The sequence below is a fragment of the Astyanax mexicanus genome, chromosome 3, assembly GCF_023375975.1.
Source record: "Astyanax mexicanus isolate ESR-SI-001 chromosome 3, AstMex3_surface, whole genome shotgun sequence".
NCBI lineage: Eukaryota > Metazoa > Chordata > Actinopteri > Characiformes > Acestrorhamphidae > Astyanax > Astyanax mexicanus.
The window spans coordinates 30,848,963-30,874,157 of NC_064410.1; the positions used below are offsets into that span (position 1 = coordinate 30,848,963).

Below are 25,195 nucleotides of genomic sequence, written 5' to 3' on the forward strand. Positions count from 1 at the left end.
TATATTTTTTAATATATTAAGACTTTGTAATTAGCTTGTTTTACAGCTCGATTTTTGTTATGCAAGAATGTTCTTTTTACTGAAGACCCATCAGTGATTGAAGTTTAAAAAGTGTTGATTCTATTTACCTAACTTCCGCTATTAAACTGTCAACAAAAATACAGTTTACCTTTTAAAGGTTAAAATCTAGCCCCAGATATTGGAACACATATGTAAATAATTAATAATAATAATTTTCGCTTGTTTTTAAATTCTTTCTCTCATTTGCTGAAAGAAAAACAATGCTACCTTTAGTGCTAGATTCCCACCTGGTTTTAGACCACAATAATTTATTGTCCCGACGGACAGTTCTGGTGGAAACAGGAGAGTTGAGGTGCACATTGAATTCTGCCGTGATTTGGGAAGCCGTGGTTCTTTGTTTTTTTGGATACAATCCGGGTTAGCACCCGAACATCCCTTTCAGACAGCTTCCTCTTACAGCGTCCACAGTTAATCCTGTTGTATGTGGTTGGTCCTTCTTGGTGGTATGCTGACGTTACCCTGGATACCGTGGCTCTTGATACATCACAAAGACTTGCTGTCTTGGTCACAGAAGCGCCAGCAAGACGTGCACCAACAATTTGTCCTCTTTTGAACTCTAGTATGTCACCCATAATGTTGTGTGCATTGCAATATTTTGAGCAAAACTGTGATCTTACCCTGCTAATTGAACCTTCACACTCTGCTTTTACTGGTGCAGTAATGTGCAATTATTGAAGATTTGACCCCAGGCTGGTCAAATTTAGCCATAAAACCTCTCACACTAAAATGACAGGTGTTTCAGTTTTATTGTCCAACCCCTGTATGTCTTAATGCATATGTCTGCTAGCTTAAAATGAAATATTTTACTCTACTAAATACATGTGATGATTAATAAACCTAGCATCAGGTTTTTAAGATTATTTGAAAAAATGAGCTGCCTTAAATGCACTCTTACCCGTATGAAGTACTGTAGTCTCTTGTCTCTGGCCAGCAGCTCTTTGTACAGTTTAACAGCCTTTAAGTGGCGACTGCAGAATTCAGCATAGGTTTTCCTCATTTCATCAGCGCACTGACCTGAGAACTGAAACACACGTGTGCACACATGTTAACACAGGTACAGAGGAGCAGAGATTAAAATCATCTACCTTAGTTATTCATTTTAAATATATGTATATTTTAGAACATAATATTTTTTTAACTGACTTGGTGCAGAACATCCTGTTTCCTGTTGTAAATCTATGTATCATAACTCTCTTCTCACCACACACTCAATGCAAGTCACACATTTACACCTCACTTCATTACACCCACACGCCTCACACATTCTATAACACACAGATATTAAAGCACTTTCTACAGCAGCCATCAACAACCCAGTTCATACAAAAACACTGGCAGCACACACATCTACTTGCAGGTCAGTGCAGTGCTATTTAGCTTCCTGGGGATATGGCAAAAGTCATGGGACACAATATTAGTCCCACTTGGCTTGTCAGTGTACTGTATTCCAGAAAAATTTAACTTTTAAGTCAATACAAACTTTTAGCTTTTTATCTATATTCTACCTGTACACCTGATTTAATTTAGTTCAGTATTAGTTGAACTAACAGGAACTAAAACTGAAACAGGAGGCATTTTGAAACGATTGAGCAAATTAATATTTATTTGCACTTTTTCTTATGTACACATATAACTGTTAAACTATAACTGTTTATTGCTCAGGAATAAGGCTTTAAACTATTTGCTGGAAAAAAACGACTACATTTAATATTATACCAAAGTTAATTCCGACCCTGCAATGTGATTGGCTGAGAGGTGTTTTGTGAGTGTCATTATCAGCCGGTAATGCACTGTAACCGAAGCTCTCCATGTATTACTCCACCACATACAGTTCAGGTAACCTAGCAATGATGCAGCGCTTACAAGCCAAACAGTGCAGCTACAAACAGAGCAGCAATGGAACTATTTTAATAATAGATTAATAATAGTTTATTAACGTGTTGATAACAAAAAAGATTTTTCTCGTCCTCTTTAACTCAAACGAATGTTACATATTATAGCACGGATCTCGAGTGTATTATTGCTTAATTATTGAGATAAATGACAGCACAATTTTTCAACATGTTTTATTGTAGATATCCTTAGATAATTTCCATTATATTAATGCCATGATGTCCACCACCACTAAAAATGTAATTTTCTCATGTGTCAGTTTATCAGTACTCATCAGTACAGCTAGGCCTGTCACAATATTTGCAATATTGATTTATTGTATAATAAATGAACATGACCTCAATAATATTTGATAATCATGATTGTGTTTATTTGTATGTTTGTTCACATATATATCAGTAAACTGTATTTTAGTGTGGACTGGAGTAGGTGAAGAAAAAATATATAATTCGCAAACTAATTATAATTAATGATTAATTCAAAATTAGCTGTCTTTAAAAAGTGTATAATTACTTTTTGGGTCAGTGGCATTTAACAGTCTTGTGTATCGCAATAATTCATGGGAAAATATATCTTCCACAAAAAAATCTTATCGTGACAGGGCTAAGTACAGCATTTTTTACAGCTACCTGATGCAGGAGGATGTCACTGATGTGGTAGATGGTGAAGTTGTGAGCACTGGACGGATGCAGGCACTGCTGGCGGCGATCAAGTAGCTGATTGAGGAAGTTTGTATGCAGGGTCAGCAGCCGCTCGAGGCAGGGGAAGAGGGCGTGCACCACACCCGGCTCCAACTGCACCTCCTCCAGCATCCCACGCCGAAACACGCCATCCATGATGCGCAGCGTCCGAACATGATGCAGTTCTGTCTGGATCAGCTCTACGGGGGAATCAGATTATTAACTTAAATAAAGTGGCAGAAAGGAGCTGAAGTGACACTTCAGGCATCATTATCTCCAAGATTCAGCTTCCCAAACCTCAGCTGCCCTCACCAGACTAAACACCAAAATAGCTTATTGCTGGGATGGTTATAACTCTGTCCTTTACTTCTTGGAAATCTGTTTTTAATATCAAAAGATATTATAGCATACTCCTGCGGGGCGGGAATCTCTAGGCAAATTACAGTTGAAATCAATTACGATTTAGAGGTTTGCGATGTGATTATAATACGATTATCAATAAGATAATCTTCTTGTATCTGTTTTTTCTATACTGGATTTCCATTTTCTTATTGTATGACTACTTGGAACTTATAAAATACAATTTTGGAAGGAGGAACATGCCTGAAGCTCCTCCCCTTCTAACATCTTATAAATTCCCTGCCCTTCTCTTATGTGTCATGATGAGTTTTCACAACCCTCCACCACCCCATCTCCTCCCTTTTAACTCTATCTCTCCTTCTTGACTCTACTTACACGACAAGTTGAAGTTTTCCCCATCCACCGCTTTCTCTTCCCGAATATCCATAAGCTAATGGCATGTTTGAACTAGCAAATGATCCATAATGAATCTTGTTATTTAATAGACTATTTGACACTATTTCTATTTACTTGAAAAAAGCATAGTTATTTAAGTTAATCAAATGATTAATACAAAAATATAAGACTAATGTTGTTAGGGTAATGACTAGGCACGTTTCAGCCAAAATATTAAACATACAAGGAACGCTACACTTCTGAGTTTTGCCATTTGCGTCCCATCGTCATTATGTTTTCAGTTTTAGCTAACATCTAGAAAATCTAGCATTTTTTGTCATTTGTAAAGCGATTTAATGGTAAAATAGTAATTCCTCTGGTGGAGGCTTTTATCCACTCTCTACCTTTAACCTGGGAAGGTGATTAACACTCCCAAAAATCCCCAACCAATGAAAAAGGATGACCACTAAGCAAATCCATACAGTGGCTTGTGACCAGACATCTATAAAGTACTAGAGACCCAGACTTGAGTAAAAGTGGACATGCTCTATCAAAGAAAAGTGACTTGAGTAGAAGCTGAAGTTTTCTTTAAGCTCCATACTTGGAAAAAGTAGAAGTTCTAAAGTATTCAACTAAAGTATTGTGTTGTATAAAAAAAAAAAGTCAAAGGTTTGCAGTACAAAAGGCAGAACGGGAGCAGGGTGGTCTTCTTATAAGATCAGCTTGACTGATTGATTCTCTCAATAATGAGGAGCTTCATCACAGTGCAGAGCATCTTCCCCTCTGGCAGTGATAATGTGGTTTAGAATATTTGTAACATTTTTTTTATAATTGTAGCCAGTAGTGATGCAGCACATGCATAAAATATATTGGAGTAAAAGTATTAATGGATGTAAGACAAAATATGAAAACTCCAGTATATACAGATACAGCATGCATCTCTGCTTGTAACATCAAGGAGTAGTAAAAAATAAAGCACTGTTCTAATTTTCTAATGACTGTATATACAGCTCTGACAAAAAAAATTAGAGACCACTTGAGTTTTTGAATCAGTTTCTTTGATTTTGCTTTTTATAAGTATGTTTGAGTAAAATGAACATTGTTGTTTTATTCTATAAACTACAGACAAATTTCTCTTAAATTCCAAATAAAAATATCGTTATTTAGTCATTTATTTGCAGAAAATGAGAAATGGCTGAAAGAACAAAAATGATGCAGAGCTTTCAGACCTTAAATAATGCAAAGAAAACAAATTAATGTTAATTAAGTTTTAACAGTTCAGAAATCAATATTTGGTGGAAAGACCCTGTTTTTTAATCACAGTTTTCATGCATCTTGGCATGTTCTCCTCCACCAGTCTTATGCACTGCTTTTGGAGAACTTTATGCAACTTTAAAAATTCAAGCAGTTTATCTTGGTTTGATGGCTTGTGATCATGCATCTTCCTCTTGATTACATTCCAGAGGTTTACAATTTGGTTAAATGGAAGAAACTTATCATTTTTAAGTGGTCTCTTATTTTTCTTCCAGAGCTGTAAATGGTTAAAGTGGACTTCAGCACAGTACTGTATCTGCTGTGACACTGAAAAGCTAATTATCTGTGTCAATGTCTGTGTAAAAATTGGAACAGTCATTCACATTAGCCTTCAAGCATTTTTATGCATTTGTATTAAATGTAAGACTGATGGGAACAGCAGAAAGCGGTGCTGTTTGGCTTCTGTTAACCCCTTTATTACAACCTGCCTCTAAATGGCTCTCACTTACCATAGATGACGTCTTGCCTCTTGATGATGTCTTTGCGGTGGGTCTGTAGGTAGGCGGAGTCGACAGCCATACTCCAGGAATCCGCCCCGAAGTCTCGCGCGTCAATCTCTAGCTCTTCCAGCATAGAGGCGTAGTACAGCTCTCCTACAGGGTGAGAGAGATGCAGAGTATTTTTATAAAACCTACTTCAAATATCAGAACAGCATTCTGTATTAGATAAATACACAATTAATTATTACACATTCTGCTCTTAAAATGTTAGAGTTGAGCTCATTTTGTGTGTAATTTAGTTTATTACAGAATGAGAATAATATCAGGAGGCAGTCTTGGTATTAAAAGAGGTCAGTCTGGACAGATGAGTGTAATTAATATAGAAATGCAGCTCTCTGAGATTCTGCATGACATTTGAGAATGTCCACAGCTAATAAAATCAGCACATGCCACAGCGGTAATGAGCTGTGAAGCCTGTTATGAGCTCACTGAAGCTACAGTAGCCGTGCAACAGTCAAGCAGAACTTGAACATGAAAAATATCAAACACTGAATTTTAAATCATCTTCTCTCTCTCTCTCTGTACATCTACACAGGCTTGCAAAAGTATTCATACCTCTTGAACTTTTTTTTTTTTACATCTTGTCACCTTACAACTAGAAACTTAAATGTATTTTATTGAGATTTTAAGTATTGAACCAACACAAGGTAGCACAAAATTGTGAAGTGGAACGAAAAGGATACATGGTTTTCAAAAACGTAATCAAATAAAAAAAGTATTCAGCCCCCTTTACTCTAAAACCCATAAATAAAATCCAGTGCAATCAACTGCCTTCAGAATCTTGTCACCTTACAATTCATAAACTTAAATCTATTTTTGTTGAGATTTTAGGTGATAAACCAACAAAGTGTGAAGTGGAATGAAAATGAAACATGGTTTTCAAAATTGTAATCAAATAAAAATCTGAAAAAGTGTGGCGTGCAGAAGTATTCAGCCCTGTTTACTCTGAAACCCCTAAATAAAATCCAGAGCAATCAACTGCCTACAGAAGTCACTTAATTAGCTAATAGAGTCCAGCTGTTTGTAATTTAGTCTCAGTATAAATATAAACACCTGTTCTGGTTTGTTAGAGGACACTAGAGAACAAACAGTATCATGAAGACCAAGGAGCTCACCAGACAGGTCAGAGATAAAGTTGTGGAGAAGTTTAAAGCAGTGATTTTGCTTTAAAGATTTATTTGTAATTGTCTCCCATTTTTCTACCCAATTTAGCTAGGCCAATTGTCCCTCTCAGCTACTCATCTGTATATCACGCAGGGAAAAAACCTGTTGGGGGCTGCAAAAGATTTCAGAGTGGGAAATAGATTCACCTTCCAGCAAGACAATGACCCTAAACATACAGCCAGAGCTACAGTGGAAAGGTTTAAATAAAAAAATATGGCTGAGCTTAAGCTGTTAAGCAAAGAGGAATGAAAAATAAATAAACATCTCAGTCTCTAGATGTGCAAAGCTGGTAGAGATATACCTTAAAAGACTTGAAGCAGCAACTGCAGCAAAAGGTTACTCTACTAAGTATTGATATAGGTGAACTGAATATTTTTGGGCTTCTCAGATTTTTATTTGATTCATATTTTAAAAACATGTATCATTTTCGTTCCACTTTACACTTATGTGCTATTTGTGTTGGTCTATTACTTAAAATCCCGATAAAATACATTTAAGTATGTGGGGGTAAGGTGACAAGATGTGAAGAAGTTCAAGAGGTATGAAACTGTTGCAAGCCACTGTACTTATCTACATTATATGGAGAAGTATTGGGATATCGGCTCATTCATTATTTCTTCTAAAATCAAGGGTATTAAACAAGATTTTATCAGGTTTTTAGAGTAACAGTCTCTAATGTCCATAGAAGTCTGTCTACTAGATTTTTGAGAACTGCTGTGAGGATTCGTCTGCATGCAAGAGTTTTAGTAAGGTCAGGGCCCAAAAGTACTGAATGGAGTACTTTTCATTCCAGAGAACTCAGTTCCACTTCTCTACCACTCTAACCCATGCCTTGTATTAATATGATACCAATAGGTTAATGTTTATTTGATCCAGGCTCTAAACTCACAGGTTTGAATAGATTTAAACACATTTGTATATGCTAATACTAATGCTTTTGCTTATGATGTCTCTGTAAAGGATGTGAACAAAAAACAAAAACACATGTGTGTGTTTTTCCTACCCTCATCATTCAGTGATTCCATAGACATGGTTCTGCTCCTGAAGTTTAGAGAGTCTGTTGATTGAGACAAGATCCTGCGCAGCCCCAAGGGAGAGTCATCACTCAGAGTCCTACACACACACACACAACGACACACACACCACGTACATGCACACACACACAGACATAATTGTACATCCATGCAACACGAACATGCACCAGAACACAATAAAAAACTTAAATGAGAAAATAATAACAATAATAATGATGCATGAAAACTAACAAAAAAATATGATGCATACAAATCATACATTAAAAAAAAACAGGACAGCGAAGAAACACACGTTCACTACAACAACTACACAACATTAAACAACAATAATGTCACTGGAAGACACATGAACTACATTCACATTAGTGCTGGGCATGGATTACCAAAATTTGTTTTCCTGTATTTTTTTTTTGATTCTGGTGATTTTACAATGTATCACTGAATATTTATTGTATTTTTTTGGACATCTGGGACTTACGATTTATAGCGCATTAAATTTTCAAGAGTTCACAGTACATGAAACATTTTAATTTTGTAATTTTATCAATTAAATTTTTGAATACTCTAGGGTTTGTTTGGCTGCAAAAAAGAATAAAATATTGAGAAATCAGTGTAAAGTATTTTTCAGTTTAAATACTGCACTTAAACTCCTCTAAGTAATTAAATTAATTTTCGACCATAAGACCACTTAAGAAAATCAGGGAAAAATATAATTTGAAAAATATTTTGGAATGCAGTGTAATTTTCCCACAAAAAGTCAGTGCGCCTTATAATCTGGTGCACCTTATGTATGAAGGAGTTTCACTTTAGTTCTCCAGCATTATTAGCATTAGCCGCTAACCGAACTAAATGCTAGCTCTTTGGCCATTCAGAGGTGAATATTATCAGCCTGTGGCCTGCTGCTAAACCTAGCTAGCACTGCTGGAGCAGCATTAGCATTGCCTGCAAACCACAGTGCTGGTTTAGCTCTCCTCAGTGTAGCTCTGTCGGGGGGCATTAGCTGCTAACCACTAACAGTTAGTTGCTAATGCTAATGCTACAGCTTTAGAGGAAATTAGGAAATCTAAGCTTACTGTAAATAAACGGAAGTGCTTTGATCAACCAAATAAACAGTTTTCAGGAGAGAAGTCTTTGTGGATTAAAGTCCTGCGCTGGTTTGACTTGTTTACAGTTTTGTTTACTTAACTTAGCTTAGCTTTACAGGTCTTACCACCCAGTGGTTAGAAGAAAATGTGCCTTATAATTCGGTCTGTCGTATGTATGAAAATAAACCAGAAAATAGACATTTATTGTTTGTACTCTTGTCTGAAAGTGAGCATGTGTGTAGAGACTTTGTGGAGTGAGTGAGATAGTATTAAGACCTCACCTCAAATGATTGAAAGCAACAGGCAGATTACATTAGTACAAAGTACCTGTACTATTTTCAAATTGATAAATTAGGCTATGTTAAATGTAGTACTCTGTTTTTTCTTGCATAACATTATTATGTTACACTCAAGACACTCCATATGACCATATGACCACATTTAAAATTAAAATTTGAAGTGAATAAATTGGTCTTTTCCACCCAGAACTAGTTTACATTCACAATCAACGTGAGGTTCACCACCTAAGACATGTCTTGCTTATGCAACAACATTTACATACACATATATCCACACATATATTTATCATACAATGTAGAACAGACTGCTCTGCAGATGAGCACAGTGAGCTGGCTGGGCTGGTACTCACCCTGCAATGTTATTGGTGGAGACACTTTTGGAGAGTAAGAGGGAGGAGCGTCCGCGGCGGGAGCCGAGCAGTGATTGGCGGAGGCTGTCTGATGGATAAATAGCTGAGCTAGGCCGCTCCTTTAAATGTGCTGCAGAGTCAGATAAGAGAGGAATCACACTGCGATTACATTTAAATTAGAACTGAACTAAAATAGAAAAACATGGCTGACACATGGTCAATATTTAAGATTTCACAAATTCACTGCAGTGCTATTAGCAGGGTTAATACTCTTTCTTCTGACTTCACATAGAGCTGCATGATTTGGGCAAAATATCTAATTGCTAATTTTCTACAGAATATTGTGATTTGTGATTATTTTTACCATAAACCTGTATTATCTATTATATCTATAATCTTAGATATCTATCAAATATAATTATAAACTTCTTTCCACATAAGCTTTCCACATATTTCCAGGATTCTCAGATTAAATGCAGTTTTCAGTTTTATTTTAAAAGTTTAAGTCCATTCAAATCACCTCCAAAGATGTTTTTTCTGGCAGTCTGAGAGGATTACTTACTTTTATTCCGTAACGTCACTGTGCCACCATACGCTGAACTGTTCCGCATCAGCGCTAGCTTCTGTTGCTGCAACAATACAGGCCAATTACAACAGTTTTAGTTCATTTTAAATTAATTAGTTTTTAAGTAGAACAAAAATATGTTCTAAAATACGTACGTATGTTTGAAAAAACCTTTATCATTTATGACAGATGTAAAAATTTTGCGTACCAATGCAGCCCCCCTGTACCTGTGATAAATTAAAAAGCTACTAAAGATTTTATTAGCAGCTTCAATTCTGAGCAATGAATCACTGAGCGCTAAATCTGACAGTTACAAAGCAAAATACCCAAATGCATAGACAATTAGATTGAGAAAGAAATGCTATAGAGTGAACAGTGTAGCACACAGCCAATAGAGAGTTAGCAGCTCAGAAAATGATGCTTGCTTTTACAGCCAACAACACAGAGGTCAGACAGTTAAATCATGATTTATGATCTACAAGTTTACCTACAGTAGCCTAGGGGTTATCATTACACACTAATGATAAGTGTCAAAAACTGGGGGACACTTCCAGTATGCTTATTCAACTCAAAGATCTCCGTTTAAATGTATATGTGCCCACAAATGTTCACCTAATTTTTTACTGTTTGGAAATATCCAGTTTTACATTAAACATACTTAATTTGTTAATAGTTCAAACTAACTGTGTGTTTACAGTGTAGAGACAGTTCCTTCAACAAGATAATAATAAAAAAAAATCTTGCAGCAATAAATACTATTGAAACAATAAATGAGTAGGTGTCCAAGAGCTTGTTAATCCCATCAATTTTGCTTCATCACTGTATGTTCATTACATTTTTAAGATATTTTTTAATTTTACCAAAATAATCTGATCTCAATAGTGGAAGAAATAAATAAGTGGAAAAATAAATTCAACTAATTCAAAGCACTCCTGTAACTAATCTAGACTGAAATCGCACAGACTCTGTGTGATGTCATGTTGTTAGCTGTGTGCTTTGTCCTGTAGTGTAGTAGAGTGTAAGTCATTTGAGCAGGGTAGCCTAGTTTTAGATGCTCATCTTAAGTTAAAGAGCTTCAACTAAAATAGGTCATTTTGAAGCACAGTCGTTTTGTAAGGAAGAAATCTCAGCTTGCATAAAAAGAAAAAAACTCAGCTTAAATAAAAAGAAAGGACAGTTTCAATATCAGAATCATTGTTCCCTGAAAAATCAATTTCTTCTTTAATAAAAGTAACAGTAGCGTTCCACCTCAAATAATTGACATTGACCTGAATCCCCAGTTATGTAGAACTTGTAGTTCTGTATATGACCAGAGTCTTGTGACATGTTTTAAGGAAAATATATGTGGAGCACTTCTCTTACCCGCTGCTTCATCTTGACACAGTTGGGCAGGGCGTCTCTGCAGCGGTTGTGAATGGTGACATTACAGGCTGAAAAACACAAAAGAAAGGAAGCGTTACTTCATTCGCTTGTCTTTCACACCATGTGTCCATCGGCAGCACTAAACATAGAAACTGCTGCTTCAGATCATAAACCACCGATACTGAATTTGAAAGTGGAAGTGAACCACATCTTATGTGAACCATTTCTATGTCTCTAATTACGTTACAAACCCACCTAACATTATCACCATGTACACTTACACCATGTAGCTCCTCACCATCTTACAGAATAAACACATTTCCACTGATTAGATACACAAAAAAATGAAAGCAGATTTGAATATAAATCTGGACATACAGTACCAGTCTTTCTCCTGTCTCTGTCAGTCTCTTGGCTCGTATCCATGCCTGTGCTGAACCTGTGTTCCAGATCTTCGTCTCCGTCTTTACTCTAACTACCTCTCCTACTTCTTTAAGCACCGTGAGTTTTTCTGTAATGGTCTTTCCAGTGCAGGGTGTCTGTCGGGTCCATTGTTTGAGCTGTTTGACTTCCTGTTATGAGGCTGATTGGGCAGGAAAGACTCGGGGCCCCGGTGGAGTTTCCCTGATATAACCCCCCCATAAATAAACACACATATTACTGCCCCCCTTAACCTACATAACAGTCACAGAGACCAGCACTAGTTTTTCAGATTATCAAACAAACTTGAACTCTTTAACAGGCCAGGATTTGTGTTAATTGTCTGTCTGATATTACACCACTAAATTTAGAGAATTTCTATTCAAGCATTACATAAAAAGCTTCCATGTTTGATAAGGAATCTTACTGAAAAGCATAACTGTAATTGTAATAGAAAATATAAAAATATATGTAAGTAAATCTGCTAATGTCAAAATATACTGAAAAAAAAATCATAAGAGTCTCTATCCTGAACTTAATTTTAAAATCAATATTTTCCTGAATACAAATCAAACATTTCATGTCCTCCAAACATTTAGTTTCATTATGTTTGTCTATTTTTTTGTCTATTTTCAAACCTGCAGAATTTTGGTTGATTTCTGTTACTGTAATCTGGAAGTGGAGTAAACAGAAAACAGGCCACTTCTCCAAGTGTTCCGCAGGAGATTTCAAAGCCCACAAATTTTCTAAATGTAAATAAGTTATTTTACTGCAGAAAAAAATACACCTGTAGCCCATATACGGGTCAAGGCATGTTAAGGGGTTAATATCAAACGGTCACAACGATAACCTAAGCCCTTTTTAAATGATGGTTTACTATTAAAAAAACTATTAAAACCAATCTAGCACTGAAAAAGTGTTTGCCTAAATTAACTGTGATTAATCACACTTTTTGGAAAGCTGAGTTAAATTTCACTAATCATAATCCTCCAGGACTGATTACTGTTATATCTGAAGAATCAAGAAATCGCTAGGAAAGCAGCTAGAAGATCTTAAAAATCAACACAAAACGCTGTAATCTGAAGAGATTCAAAAACAGATGAGAAAACAAAGTCATGGAAAAGTCTGGAAAAGGTTACAAAATTATTTCTAAGGCTTTGGGACTTCAGTGAAACACAGTGAGAGCTATTATTCACAAATTAAGAAAACATGGAACACTGGCAAACCTTCCCAGGAGTGGCCGGCCGACCGAAATTATTCCAAAAGTGCATGAACAACTTATCCAGGAGGTCCCAAAAGAACTTAGAACAATATTTAATGAACTAGAGGTCTCACTTGCCTCAGATAAAGTCAGTGTTAATGATTCAATAATAAAAAAAGACTGGTCAAAAATGATATCCATGGCTGACCAAAAAGAAAAACGGTCCATCTCACATTTGTCAAGAAACATCTACTCCTCTCTTACTCTGCAGTGCTTTATGGGCCCATGCTGCCTTGTTTGCTGGGTATAAAAGCAAGAACTACATGTTCCAACACCTACTCAAACGTGTAACACGATCAATACAGAAGCTCAGACCAGAGCAGCGGAGCACAGAGCTAACGTACAGGGTCTTATCTGTGTGTGTCTTGTGCTGTCTGGATGCTGCAGTCAGCAGCGCTAAAATGAAGAAGCTGAAAACAGTAGTGAAATCAACTAAGAACAGGGGAGAGGTGAAAAGCAGGACACCAAAACAGGAAAGGGTGTGCTTGTGTAAGTCTATGACAAAGCACAGTTTCGCACTATAGTGTGTCTTCTTCAGTACATCAAAGGGGCTCGTACAATATAAATCCTAATTGTTTTATGCACTGGATCAAAATCCTCCAACTTTTTTTTACCAGCTATATAGTACGCTGGAAAGGAGAACCAATACTCAGTAGGTTTGAGTTCATGTTTACAGTGTAATAAAATAAATCATAAATTACTCAGTTCAATACCTCTTCACAAACTGTTTCATTTTTATGCTGAAAGATACGAGCTCTACAGGGCTAGGACAGTTACATTATCTGAGCTAACTTGGCTTTAGCAATAGCTTGTCTACCAAAAGACTGACTGCTAATCTCTGTGTAAATTTTAAGTCACATGTGATCTACTGTGGCTTTCTGTGGTCTCAGTATGACTTTATTTCTATATAGTACTGTAAAAAAGCTTTGTGATGCGATGTGTTGCACAGTGCAAAATTGAACCAGGCTTTAAGTCATTAAGTGCCAGTATGTGGTTAGGTGAAGCTGAGATGCAGTGTGTGTCTTCAGATTTCACATTTTTGGATGCGGCACAGTGGGTCCAGTGTTTTGACAGGCTTTACAGTAGTTTGTGAATATAATACCTATTTTAACTTAATCTTAGCCAAGCCAATCTACCATTTTCTCTTCTCTCTTCTCCCTGTCTTTATTTTTTCTTTCTCTTTCTTGTCAGCCTTGTGAAGACAGGAACACTGGCATGGGCATCATTTGGAGACTTTTAACCTTATAATATTTTATGAGTATTAATCTCCACCCACCCAAGACAATACATTTTTTTTGCATTATTTAAAAATGTGTTTGCAAAAGCCTTCTATTGTACAAGCCTGCAGTTCTGAAAGGACAATAATTGCTTACTAAATATATTCATGGAAACTACATATTTAATGCATGTTTTTATTTACTTGAAACAAACAAAAACATTTCAATCACCAGTGAAAAAAACAAAACTGTATATATGTGACCTACCAGAGGACCAAACTTAAGCTTTTGATAATGGGTATTTAATTGTAAATTGGTTAAATTAAATTATATTTATACCAACGGTGTCAATCACTTAAAAATGAACTGTATGTATTACCACAATATTTTGTGATTAATCATAATTAAAATCATGATTTTTTTTATTCATCTTGGTATTTCCCTTTATTTTTTGGAGGGGGAGAGCAGTAATAGTGTAGTGTGTTTTTGTATTGGCAGACTAGAACTTTTTTTTCTGTATTATATTATCTCAGGATATTTTTGCTGCTTTTCAAATGAGAATATTATAATGTATATATTGAAGTTAATAAAGTGTAGCTGCAGTTTATTTAGCATCTGTATTTGTGTGTGTGTGTGTTCATGTGAGTGTGTGTGAAAGACTGAGAGACAAAGCGAGCAAGTAAGAGAGAGAGAGAGACTAAGCCTGTATAGAACAGTGTCGCTGTTGGCAGTTTGGAGGAAAATAAAGCGTGGAGGAAAGTAGCGGATGGCTCTCTAGGTAGCTTGCTGGATTAGTGTGTTTGCTAATCGGCCAGTGTGACAGCGCGAGCGGCTGTGAACACATTCAACACACAGACAAACTTGGGAGGACCCCCGAAATGCAAAATCAAATGATATGCGTACTACATACAAACGCGTCATACAAAATGCATACTAGGAGGCCGTTACGCAAAATGCATGTTGGCAGGTCTGTATTTGGGTTGAACATCCTGCATTCTCTGTTACCGATTTTTTTAATTACAATCATTTTGTATGTAAAATATATGTAGTGAAAACACTGATCTAAATACACCAGTCTGAGAGAAATGTACGATGCAACAAAAAAAAAAAAAATCTGATCTATGAGCTTTTATTACTTACTAACCCTTGTGTGGTTTTCGGGTCTGTGGGACCTCAACTCAAACTCATTGGAATTGGCTCATTTTTTGGTGAAAAATATATATCAAAACATATTTCGATAAACACACACTGTACACCAACCCCCACCCCCCCCCCACCCCCCCCCCCCCCTTCACATTTATATTACATACAGTATGTTTGGCCAAGGGCTAATAAACATAGCTTCATTTGTAAATTTGAAACTAAACAAATTTTCTTCTCATATCTTTTTCTTTTACATTTTATTAAAAAACTAATAAAAAAAGTGTAGCACTTTTTGAAAGAAATGTAACATAAGAAAGGTAAAGGGCAAATATTAACCATGTAAGCTGTTTATATTTAGGTGAAGCAAGCATGTGTAAAGCATTTTAACGTAGAATTGCTTAATTTTGCTGAATTAAATACAAGTAACAAAGTAAACGAGTAGCAAAAATATGAACACCACACAAGGGTTAAAGTCATGAGGCTTTCATTTTGTTGATTAAACTATTGCTTTATGGATTATGAAATAATATACTGCATACAAGGTGAATGTCATTATATGCATGTAGCATACAGTTTCTGAAACAGTTTCTTTACAAAAATAGCATCGATTTGTGTGTGTGTGTGTGTCTGTGTGTGTGTGTGTCCATGTACATGTATATGGATGTGTGTGGGAGAACTGGGCACATTAACTCTGAATCTCTCTGCCAGATAAAAATAGTGGGGCAATGTGCAGCAGCGTATGGGAGTTCTGAGCATTATAAAACACTAAGGATGGACCAGTAAGGGAATTCTGGGCAGATGAAGATTTTCCTGGTGTACACCTAACAGTGCTGGCATGTATGCATACACACTGACTTGCCAAAAGTCGTGGGATAGTGGCGTGCAAATAGATCATGTGATGTCACCTCAGGGAACTAGAAAATCAGGCTCAAAATCATGTAGTGTGATCTAACTCTACAGTGCATGTGTGTGAGTGTGTGTGGGAGACTTACTGGGGCAGCTGAGGGCCTCCTTGGCTGTAATGCTCTTGTTGCAGGCGGAGCAGAGTGTGGTGCTGCTGACGGTGAGTGAGGTGAAGAGATGGCCATTACTGTAGCGTGCCTCTCGCTCCCTCGCCTCCCTCTCTCTCTCCCTCATCCGTTCCTTCTCCTTATTCTGAGAAAACAAAACAATTCACACACTTAATAAACAGCTTAAACTTAGGAACAGTACATACATCATCATCTTCAGCATTCCTACTGTTATTGTCGTCATATCAAAAAACGTAGGGCGCTATAAAATACATTTTATTAAACTATGTAATTATTTTCTGGTTTTGTTTAATATATATAAGTTGTTCTTGTATCACTTTTCATATCAGGCAATTCAAAAATTATCAAATTAATTACATGTTCTGTGATTAATTAATAAAAACATATTGCATTTAATTATATTTATCATCAAGGTATTTTAAACTGTACAATTTAACTTTTTTAGATTTACATTTAGGTGAGAAGCAAATTAATGAATTAATTAGTAACTGGGAAAGCTCCCTGTAATGAACATCAGTCAGTAACAGATAAAATTACATACAAAGATGCAAATTACCAAACAATTACCATATAAAAGATGCTCACACACACCAGATATTATTTTCAGTAGATTCTAGGCTACTTAAAAATGTCTTAAAGAGCAAAAACACTCTAATACATGTTTGAAGTTAATAGCTGAAATATGTTGCTCTGTAATAATAAAATATACCAGTCCTATGCAGATATTACGAGTATTTAGATAGCTGAACATACTTAGATCAATACTTTACTTAGTAAAGTCCAAATTAAATAAAATAAACAGATGTTCTTTATCATTTTAGTCGATACAGTCACTGATTGTAGTACATTTATACTGATTGTAGCTTTCATTTATATTTTCTGCCCTGAGGCTTTTAATTTGAAGATAAAAATGCCGGATTAACCTATCAACTAACTGGCAATGCTCTCAGCTAACTCTTGATGTTAACTGTTTAATTACTGAAGTCTAGGCTGATGTTATATGATGATAAAACATGGATGGCACTGTGCTGGTTAGTTTAGTTTGTGCTGGTTAGATTAGTTTGATTTTGGAGCCCTAAAAACACAACAATTAGGGCCCAGTTTTTAAAAAGCATTTTAGCATTGAGAAAGTCTTTACATGGAGAGAGAGAGTGTTAAGTATGATGCTCTCTTGACCATCTAAGAATAATCTTTTTGCAAAGAAGCATTCGGAAAACCCAGCCCAGAACGGTAAACATTGTTTCTGGATAAAAGCTTAAGTACAGATAACAGATGTTGTTTTCAGGACAGGGTTCTAATTTCCCCAATTCAATTCAAATTTTGATTTATTTCAATTTGATTTAATATTGATTAATTTTGGGATATTTCTATTAAAATAATATTTTGTTTAGGTATATAAAAAAGAGATTTTTAGAGAACTAAATTTTCAGAACACTAAACCTAGTATTATTAAAAATAACCGTGTTTACCATTATTGCTTTTTTTTATATATAAATCCATATCAGATCTTCCAAAGAACATTTAAATCAAATCCCTAGTTATTTTGGATATTACAGAAGAAATAAAAGAACAAAAGCAACTCCAGCAGTCCTAGCCGGGACTAGCAGCAGGCTACAGCCCTATAATACTTAATTCTGAATTGCCAAACACCTAATGCTTAGTGCGGTTAGTGGCTAATGCTAATACTGCCCCAGTCTCTGTGCCTAAAAAAACTAAACAAAAACTCCATAATAACGCTGTACTTCAGCGGATCGGCTTTACTGCCCCTTACAACTTGACTGGTAAAATTCATACATAAGGAGCACCGGATTATAAGACGCACTGACAATTATTGAGAAAATTAAATCATTTTATTTGCGCCCAACAGTGCAAAAAATACAGTACTTTTTACGCAACTTCTTTTAATCAGCGATAGGTAGTGTCCACAGTAGTACTTGTTAAAAGGCTGAAGGTGGCTTATTGTTTTTTCATTTCAGCTTCATAAATGATTCAGCTTCATGCCTTTGATCTTTTCTATCCTGTGTTTGTTCCACAAGCCAAAGAATCGACTTATTTAATCCAAGTTCAGGTTTTACTGAAGACCTCTGAAGCATCAGCTGTGAGTGTTCAGAGCTTGTTTAAAACAAGAGGTCCAGATAAGCCCATGACCTCTTAATGCCTTTGTTTCAGAACAGCTGGTGTGTGTCAGGCAGACAGATATTCAGCATTTTTTGCTGAGCACTCCTGTTTTTTTTTCCATTGCTCATCTTTCATTTTTACACATGAGAGTTCCTACATCCAATTACAGTCAGTATAAAATCAAACTAGGATTAAAATAGAAACAAGAAATCTTCTTTTCTTAACATTCGATTTTATAGTATGTTCATATTCAATTTAAAAACAACTTCTTCATTTTAATTTTAAAAGTCATAAAAAGGCCAAAACATGATAAAAACAAAAAGCAATATGTTTACTGTAATGTATGTAAACCCTTTGGGATTACTTGGATTTTTCTGCATAAATTAATCATTAAATGTGTTCTGATCATCATCTAAGTCACAACAATAGAAAAACACAGTCTGCTTAAACTAATACCACACAAAAAATTATATGACTATTTAAGAGCTAATTTGAGTCAGGATGTGATGAAATTAGATGTGTTGGTAAAGCTGCTCTGCCCTATAAAAAAACACACACCAGTTTTAAGTTTGCTGACCTTAAGAAGCTCTGCTTAATGTGAATCATGCCTTAAATGCACAAAAGAGCTCTCAGAAGAATCAAGAATTCACTTGCATGAAACGTATCTCTAAAAGCCTTGATGTTTATGTGTCCACGGTAAGACAGACGGTCTACAAATGTAGAAAGTTCAGCACTGTTGCTACTCTCCCTAGGCGTGGTCATTCTGTAAAGATGACTGCAAGAGCACAGCACAGAATGATCAATGAGGTGAGGAAGAATCCTAAAGTGTCAGCTGAAGACATACAGAAATCTCTGGCACATGCTAACATTTCTGTTGATAAATATGCAATAAGAAAAACATGAAACAAGAATGGAGTTCATGGGAGGACCCCACGGAGGCCACTACAGTCCAAAAAAACACTTCTGCACGTTTGAAGATTGCAAAAGAGCACCTGGACAACTGACTGTTGTGCAGGTCTGATCTGCAACTACAGGAAACTTTTGGTTGAGGTTATTGTTACCAGTTATTAAATCCAAAGGTTCACATACCCCCCCCCCCCTCACTGTGAATGTTAACATGGTGTGTTCAAAAAAACATGCAAACATATAATTTTTTGTGTGGTATTAGTTTTAGCAGACTGTGTTTGTCTATTTTTGTGAATCGAAGATGAAGATCAGAACACATTTAATGACCAATTTAGGCAGAAATCCAAGTAATCCCAAAGGGGTAACATACGTTTTCTTGCAACTGTATCATCATATGCTTTACATATAATTAGAATTGAATGAATGTGGAATTAAATTTCCATTCTTTTGACAGTTTTTCTATACTTTCTATACATTTCAATGAGCTGAAAACAAGCTGTATAATTCAAATTTCAGAAACATAATCCTGTAATAGTTATTGCCACTTACTTCAAAACTTCAAAAGGACTAAATTACCTTTACTTTTAAAACTACTGCAATTGTCAAGCGTTCCACACTTTTCAGCTCTGTTTCTAAAGCTCTATTATCATTGTCTGAGTTCAAACAAATGTGCAAAATAATGTTCCTGGTGGACAACACACGGCCTGATCTTGCAAAATTTGAATGCTAGAATGTGACCTTCTGTCTGTAACTGCACACGACATCAACAACCTACACTTCTCCTACAGAACAAATATACCAGTGAACAAACCTGACCTTCAGTTTATACACCCATTATATTTAAACTGCTGCTAAGCAATCTGTTTATAAAATGGGACTGCGATGTTCTGACAAAACAGCTATTTTAGGAAGCAGTTAACTGATAAAAGATTAACTTGCTGATGAATGATAACTGACTTCCACCACAGAGCTATCATCACCCACAAGATATCTGGTTATAATCCACCAGCCTCTTTTGAAGAACACATCAGAATCAGAATGCACATTTTTACATTTTTTAAATCACTTATGTTATTATGGCTATCTATCTACAGCTCTGAAAAAAAAGAGAACACTTAAAAATGAATAGTTTCTCTGATTTTACCAAATTGAAAACCTCTGGAATATAATCAAGAGGAAGATGGATGATCACAAGCCATCAAACCAAGCTGAACTGCTTAATTTTTTGCAACAGGAGTGGCATAAAGTTCTCCAAAAGCAGTGTGTGAGACTGGTGGAGGAGAACATTCCAAGATGCATGAAAACTGTGATTAAAAACCAGGGTTATTCCACCAAATATTGATTTCTTTTTTTACTCTTAAAACTTTATGAATATGAACTTGTCTTATTTGCATTGTTTGAGATCTTTCTTTTTTTTGTTTGTTTTTTTAAGCCATTTCTTATTTTCTGCAAATAAATGCTCTAAATTACATTATTTTTATTTGGAATTTAGGAAAAATGTTGTTCGCAGATAGAATATAAACACAATGATTATATTACTCAAACATATACCTATAAAAAGAAAAAAAATTGAGAAACTGATTCAGAAACTGAAGTGGTCCCTTAATTTTTTCCAGTATATTGTGATTCTGATTTATACTATGCTTTATATTTTTGTCTGTAAGACATTTTTTCCTGTAGGAATAAATAGGATGTAAGATGAAAGAAACCACAACAGAAACCTTCTGGAATGTCGGTGGGAGTAAAACCATTCAGCACTTCCTTTAGGAAATGCACTTTTCTAGTTAAAGTGGAATGGCGTATAAAATATAAACTGCTCTGGCAACTTTATCAGGCAGTATCACACACTTGTCTGACTTCAGGTACAGCCGTGTGAATGTTTGCTGGATTGTGAAACTAAGAATGTATCAGCAAATACAGCATGTTAAGAAATAGTCACAGAAACAGAGAAGGATCTAGGCATGTCTCAATTTCAAAGTTTGTTCCATGGATTCTGAAATGACAGTACACGCAGTATTATCAGTGCATGTGCCACCAATAAAACATGTATTATATTCAATACAGATTAGAACATATATGGTAGGTTAATACTTACTTTAAGGTGCTACAGTAAAACACTATGGGACCCTATGTGATCTTACACCCTGCACAAGTCGTTCTGCTATTCTCATTGCTATCTTACACCTTGCAAACAGTCTAGTTTCACACCTTGTGTCTCCACCACTTAAATAGCAAAGGCGCTAGTGAATATATCTACGCTGATGGGAAGTGAGGTGTGTTCAGGTAAATTTCTGGCGTATTGCTATCTTGGCAGAGGAAAACACAGGTGCACCACTGACTGATTAAAACCCTGACTGTGACAGTCAACCATCAGACGTTCATTGCTATCTTAGCAACGCAGATTCGCCATGCACCAATCTGCCAAAGTCAGAGCACATCTGCCTCTTAAAGTGAATGGCAAGTGATACACGCTGATTGATTTATTTCACATTATGCCCAAAACACACCCATGATTAATTAAGACAGTTATTGCATGCATTTTGCACGTTTCAAGCAGCGCAAGGTGTATTTTTTGAGTCCTCACGATGGCCAGCTCACCTATAGATCACCAAAATAGGGCCCTTTATGTATAGTCCAATACTATTTGGCTTTTTGTGGTTCATGTCTTTAACATAAGACTTTAGGCCAACTTTAATAATAATAATATATGATAAATATATGATGTATCTGGCTTCTTTTTTCTTTACAGTGTTATGATAAGCTTACTTAATTATTATTATGGCACAGTGTGATTTCTCTGCACTATATTATGACTGTAGGTCTAAACACAGATGGTGATGAGACAGTGTGCCAAAGGGAGTGAACAGTCTCGTCTTGCTCTACTAATAACAACATGGAACTAAGCAAAACTAAAAAAGGGGAAACGATAACTGACAGCCCCACAAACAAATATGCTGATACTGAGGTACCAACACATAAAAACTCTGTCCATTAAAACAGATCAGATTTTTTAGTCCATATCAACTTTTATCACCCCTCTACTGCTGCCTCAGCTTTACCACATTATTACACACTGCACATAATTACAGGCCCAGAGTACAGACTGCACATTATGCTATACTGCACTGCAATTTCTGTAAGGTACAATGTGGACTGTTTTACCTTAATGTATGTAATTGCTTGCCTTAATACACCCAGACAGCCAGACACCATTTCTACTGTATTATTTTGTTAAACCGGCAAATTCCACATAGAAAACACAAACACATGCGCTCATGATAAAACATAATAAAAAAAAGTACCAGATTCTGATAACTCACATCATCTGCTTTTGAATTTCTCGTTCTCCGTCTGTGCCACTCTTTAGACATGCTGTACAGGAAATGGAGAGCGAGCACTTCCTCTTTCTCATGTTTAATGCTCACAGTTAAGGGTTGCCATAGGAACATGAGCATGGGGTTGACAACTTGGCAGCCTGAAGCTACACTAAAGACTTTTGCAGTGCACTGAAAATATGTAGGTGTACGTATGAGTGTGTATCTTTATTCTGTGACTGCGAATGAGCACAAGGTCAAAAATGCTCAAATGAGGGAATGAATCATCTAAACGTGGTAATCAGTTTAGTTCAACTTAATGTGCATGAATTTAATATTACATTCTGCACACAACTAAATAAGTATTTAATAGTAGAACTTAATTTAAAGGATATTGCATTGTTCGTACTATAAGGCGTTCTGTCTATTTTCTGGTTTATTTTTATACATAAGACTCACTGCACTGGATTATTTTTCGCATTTTAAGAGACACTATCAGCAACTTCTAATTCTAATTCTGGGGGTTAGCTAACTAAGTTAAGTGAATCTAAGCTAAGCAAACAAAACTGTAATAAAAAAACATTCTTTTAAAGTCAAACGAGCGCTGGATATTAATCTACAGATTTCTCTATTTCTCTTTATTTGGGTGAGTAAAGTGCTTTTATTTATTTGCAGTAAGCTTAGATTAGTAAATTTTTCTGCAGTGTTAGTGGCTATCTGCTCCAGTAGTGCTAGCCTGGGTTAGGAGCAGGCTACAGGCCGATAATAGTCACCGCTAAATAGGGAAATAGCGAGCGCTGTTAGTGGGTAATGCTAATGCTGCACCAGCAGTGCTAGCCGGGGTTAGGAGCAGGCTACAGGCCGATGATACTCACCTCTAACTGGGGAAATAGTGTTTAACGGCTAATGCTAATGCCACTCCAGCCCCGGTGCTGGAGAACTAAACTGAAACTCCTTTATAAAGCTGTACTTCAGCGGAGTGGCTTTACTGCTTCTTAAATCCTGAATTATAAAATTCATACATAAGACGCACTGGAATAAAATGCGTACTGACGATTTTTGGGAAAATTAAAGGATTTTAAGTGTGCCTTATAGTGTGAAAAATAAGGTATAAAACTTAAGTCTTTACTATCGGCTAATGATGTTTTACACCCGTCTTGTGTAGTCTAGGCTTTTAGACTTCTTAGTTACTTTCAAGTTTTGTTAATAAGGGTTTAAGTTTAATTAAAATATATACACTGCCTGCCAAAAAAAGTCTCCATCTGGATTTAAGAACGTAAATGATGTGGGGTTGATGCTGCAGTTGGTCTGCAGGTCTAGGTTCAGCAACAGTATGTGCTGAAAGAATGAGGTCAGCTGACTACCTGAATATACTGAATATAGACCAGGTTATTCCATCAATGGATTTTTTCTTCCCTGATGGAACGAGCATATTCCAAGATGACAATGTCAGGATTCATGGGGCTGGAATTGTGAAAGAGTGATTCAGGGAGCATGAGATCACCATTTTCACTCTGTGGTGGATTGGCCACACAGAGTCCAGCCCTTAACCTCATTGAGAATCTTTGGGATGTGCTGGAGAAGACTTTCAATCTATGCACGATCTTGGTGAAAATTAATGCAACACTGGATTTAAATAAATCTTGTGACATTGCAGAAGCTTATTAAAACAATGCCACAGTGAATGTGTTCTGCAATTAAAGCTAAAGGCGGTCCAAATAAATAAGTGTGTGACCTTTTTTATGGTGGCAACTTTTTTTTGGGCCAGGCAGTGTATATTGTTAATTTGTGTCTGCCTGTGCTTTTAGAGAGAGTTACACTTATGCATTGATTATTTTCAGTGTACATTAGTCTTCAGTCAAGCAAATAGGAACACTGCTGCCCATGCAAAGTTTTTTTTATGGAGACCATGCAGAGAAGCCAGAAGCTTATTGGAGGAATGTTCTCTGGTGAAAACCAAACACTGCATTCCAACCCCATTCCGAATGTCAGACATGGAGTCCAGAAAACCTTTCCACTATTGATGGGCCTATGAGTTCTGACCTGTACCAGCACAATCTACTGAATAATGTCGGGATAATTAACTAATACTGTAAGTGAGTTGTACAGAAAGACAACAACCATGAACACGAGTGAACATACAAGATGTGGTGTAGCTTTTACAGCTCTGGAAAAAAAATAAGAGAGCACTTAAAAATTAAGAATTTCTTTGATTTTACCAAATTGAATTATAATCAAGAAGAATCAGGAAGATGGATGATCACAAGCTATCAAACTAAGCTAAACTGCTTGAATTTTTGCACCAGGAGTGGCATTAAGTTCTCCAAAAGCAGTGTGTAAGGCTGGTGGAGGAGAACATGCCAAGATGCGTGAAAACTGCAATTAAAAACCAGGGTTTTTCCACCAAATATTGATTTTTGAACTCTTAATACGTTCATATGAATATGAACTTTTTGACCATTTCTCATTTTCTGCAAATAAATGCTCTAAATGACAATATTTTTATTTGGAATGTGGGAGAAATGTTTGTAGTTTATAGAATAAAACAACAATGTTTATTTTACTGAAACGAATACCTATAAATAGCAAAATAAGAGAAACTGAAGTGGTCTTTTAATTTTTTTCCAGAGCTGTATATACAGTATATTTCTGGCTAGGCAATGATACATATTGTAAACAATAACACAGTGACATAAATAGATCATTTATATTATCTATATTAT

At 35.9% G+C, this 25,195-nt stretch overlaps 1 protein-coding gene across 5 annotated transcripts in view; it reads right to left on the reverse strand.

Moving 5' to 3' along the window:
- arhgef1a (Rho guanine nucleotide exchange factor (GEF) 1a) overlaps positions 1 to 25,195 on the reverse strand; it is a 103,031-nt gene that overhangs the window by 23,189 nt on the left and 54,647 nt on the right. For 3 of the 5 annotated variants that reach the window (XM_049476326.1, XM_049476324.1, XM_049476329.1), the window contains 8 exons: positions 16,096 to 16,258; positions 11,063 to 11,130; positions 9,698 to 9,764; positions 9,136 to 9,265; positions 7,371 to 7,480; positions 5,153 to 5,296; positions 2,604 to 2,854; positions 977 to 1,102 (listed from right to left, as the gene is read on the reverse strand). In XM_049476326.1, the coding sequence (XP_049332283.1) occupies positions 977 to 1,102; positions 2,604 to 2,854; positions 5,153 to 5,296; positions 7,371 to 7,480; positions 9,136 to 9,265; positions 9,698 to 9,764; positions 11,063 to 11,130; positions 16,096 to 16,258 (1,059 nt within the window). Of the gene's footprint in view, positions 1 to 976; positions 1,103 to 2,603; positions 2,855 to 5,152; positions 5,297 to 7,370; positions 7,481 to 9,135; positions 9,266 to 9,697; positions 9,765 to 11,062; positions 11,131 to 16,095; positions 16,259 to 22,478; positions 22,555 to 25,195 lie in introns of those variants that run through there. The other 2 variants (XM_049476328.1, XM_049476325.1) reach the window with 2 other exon arrangements.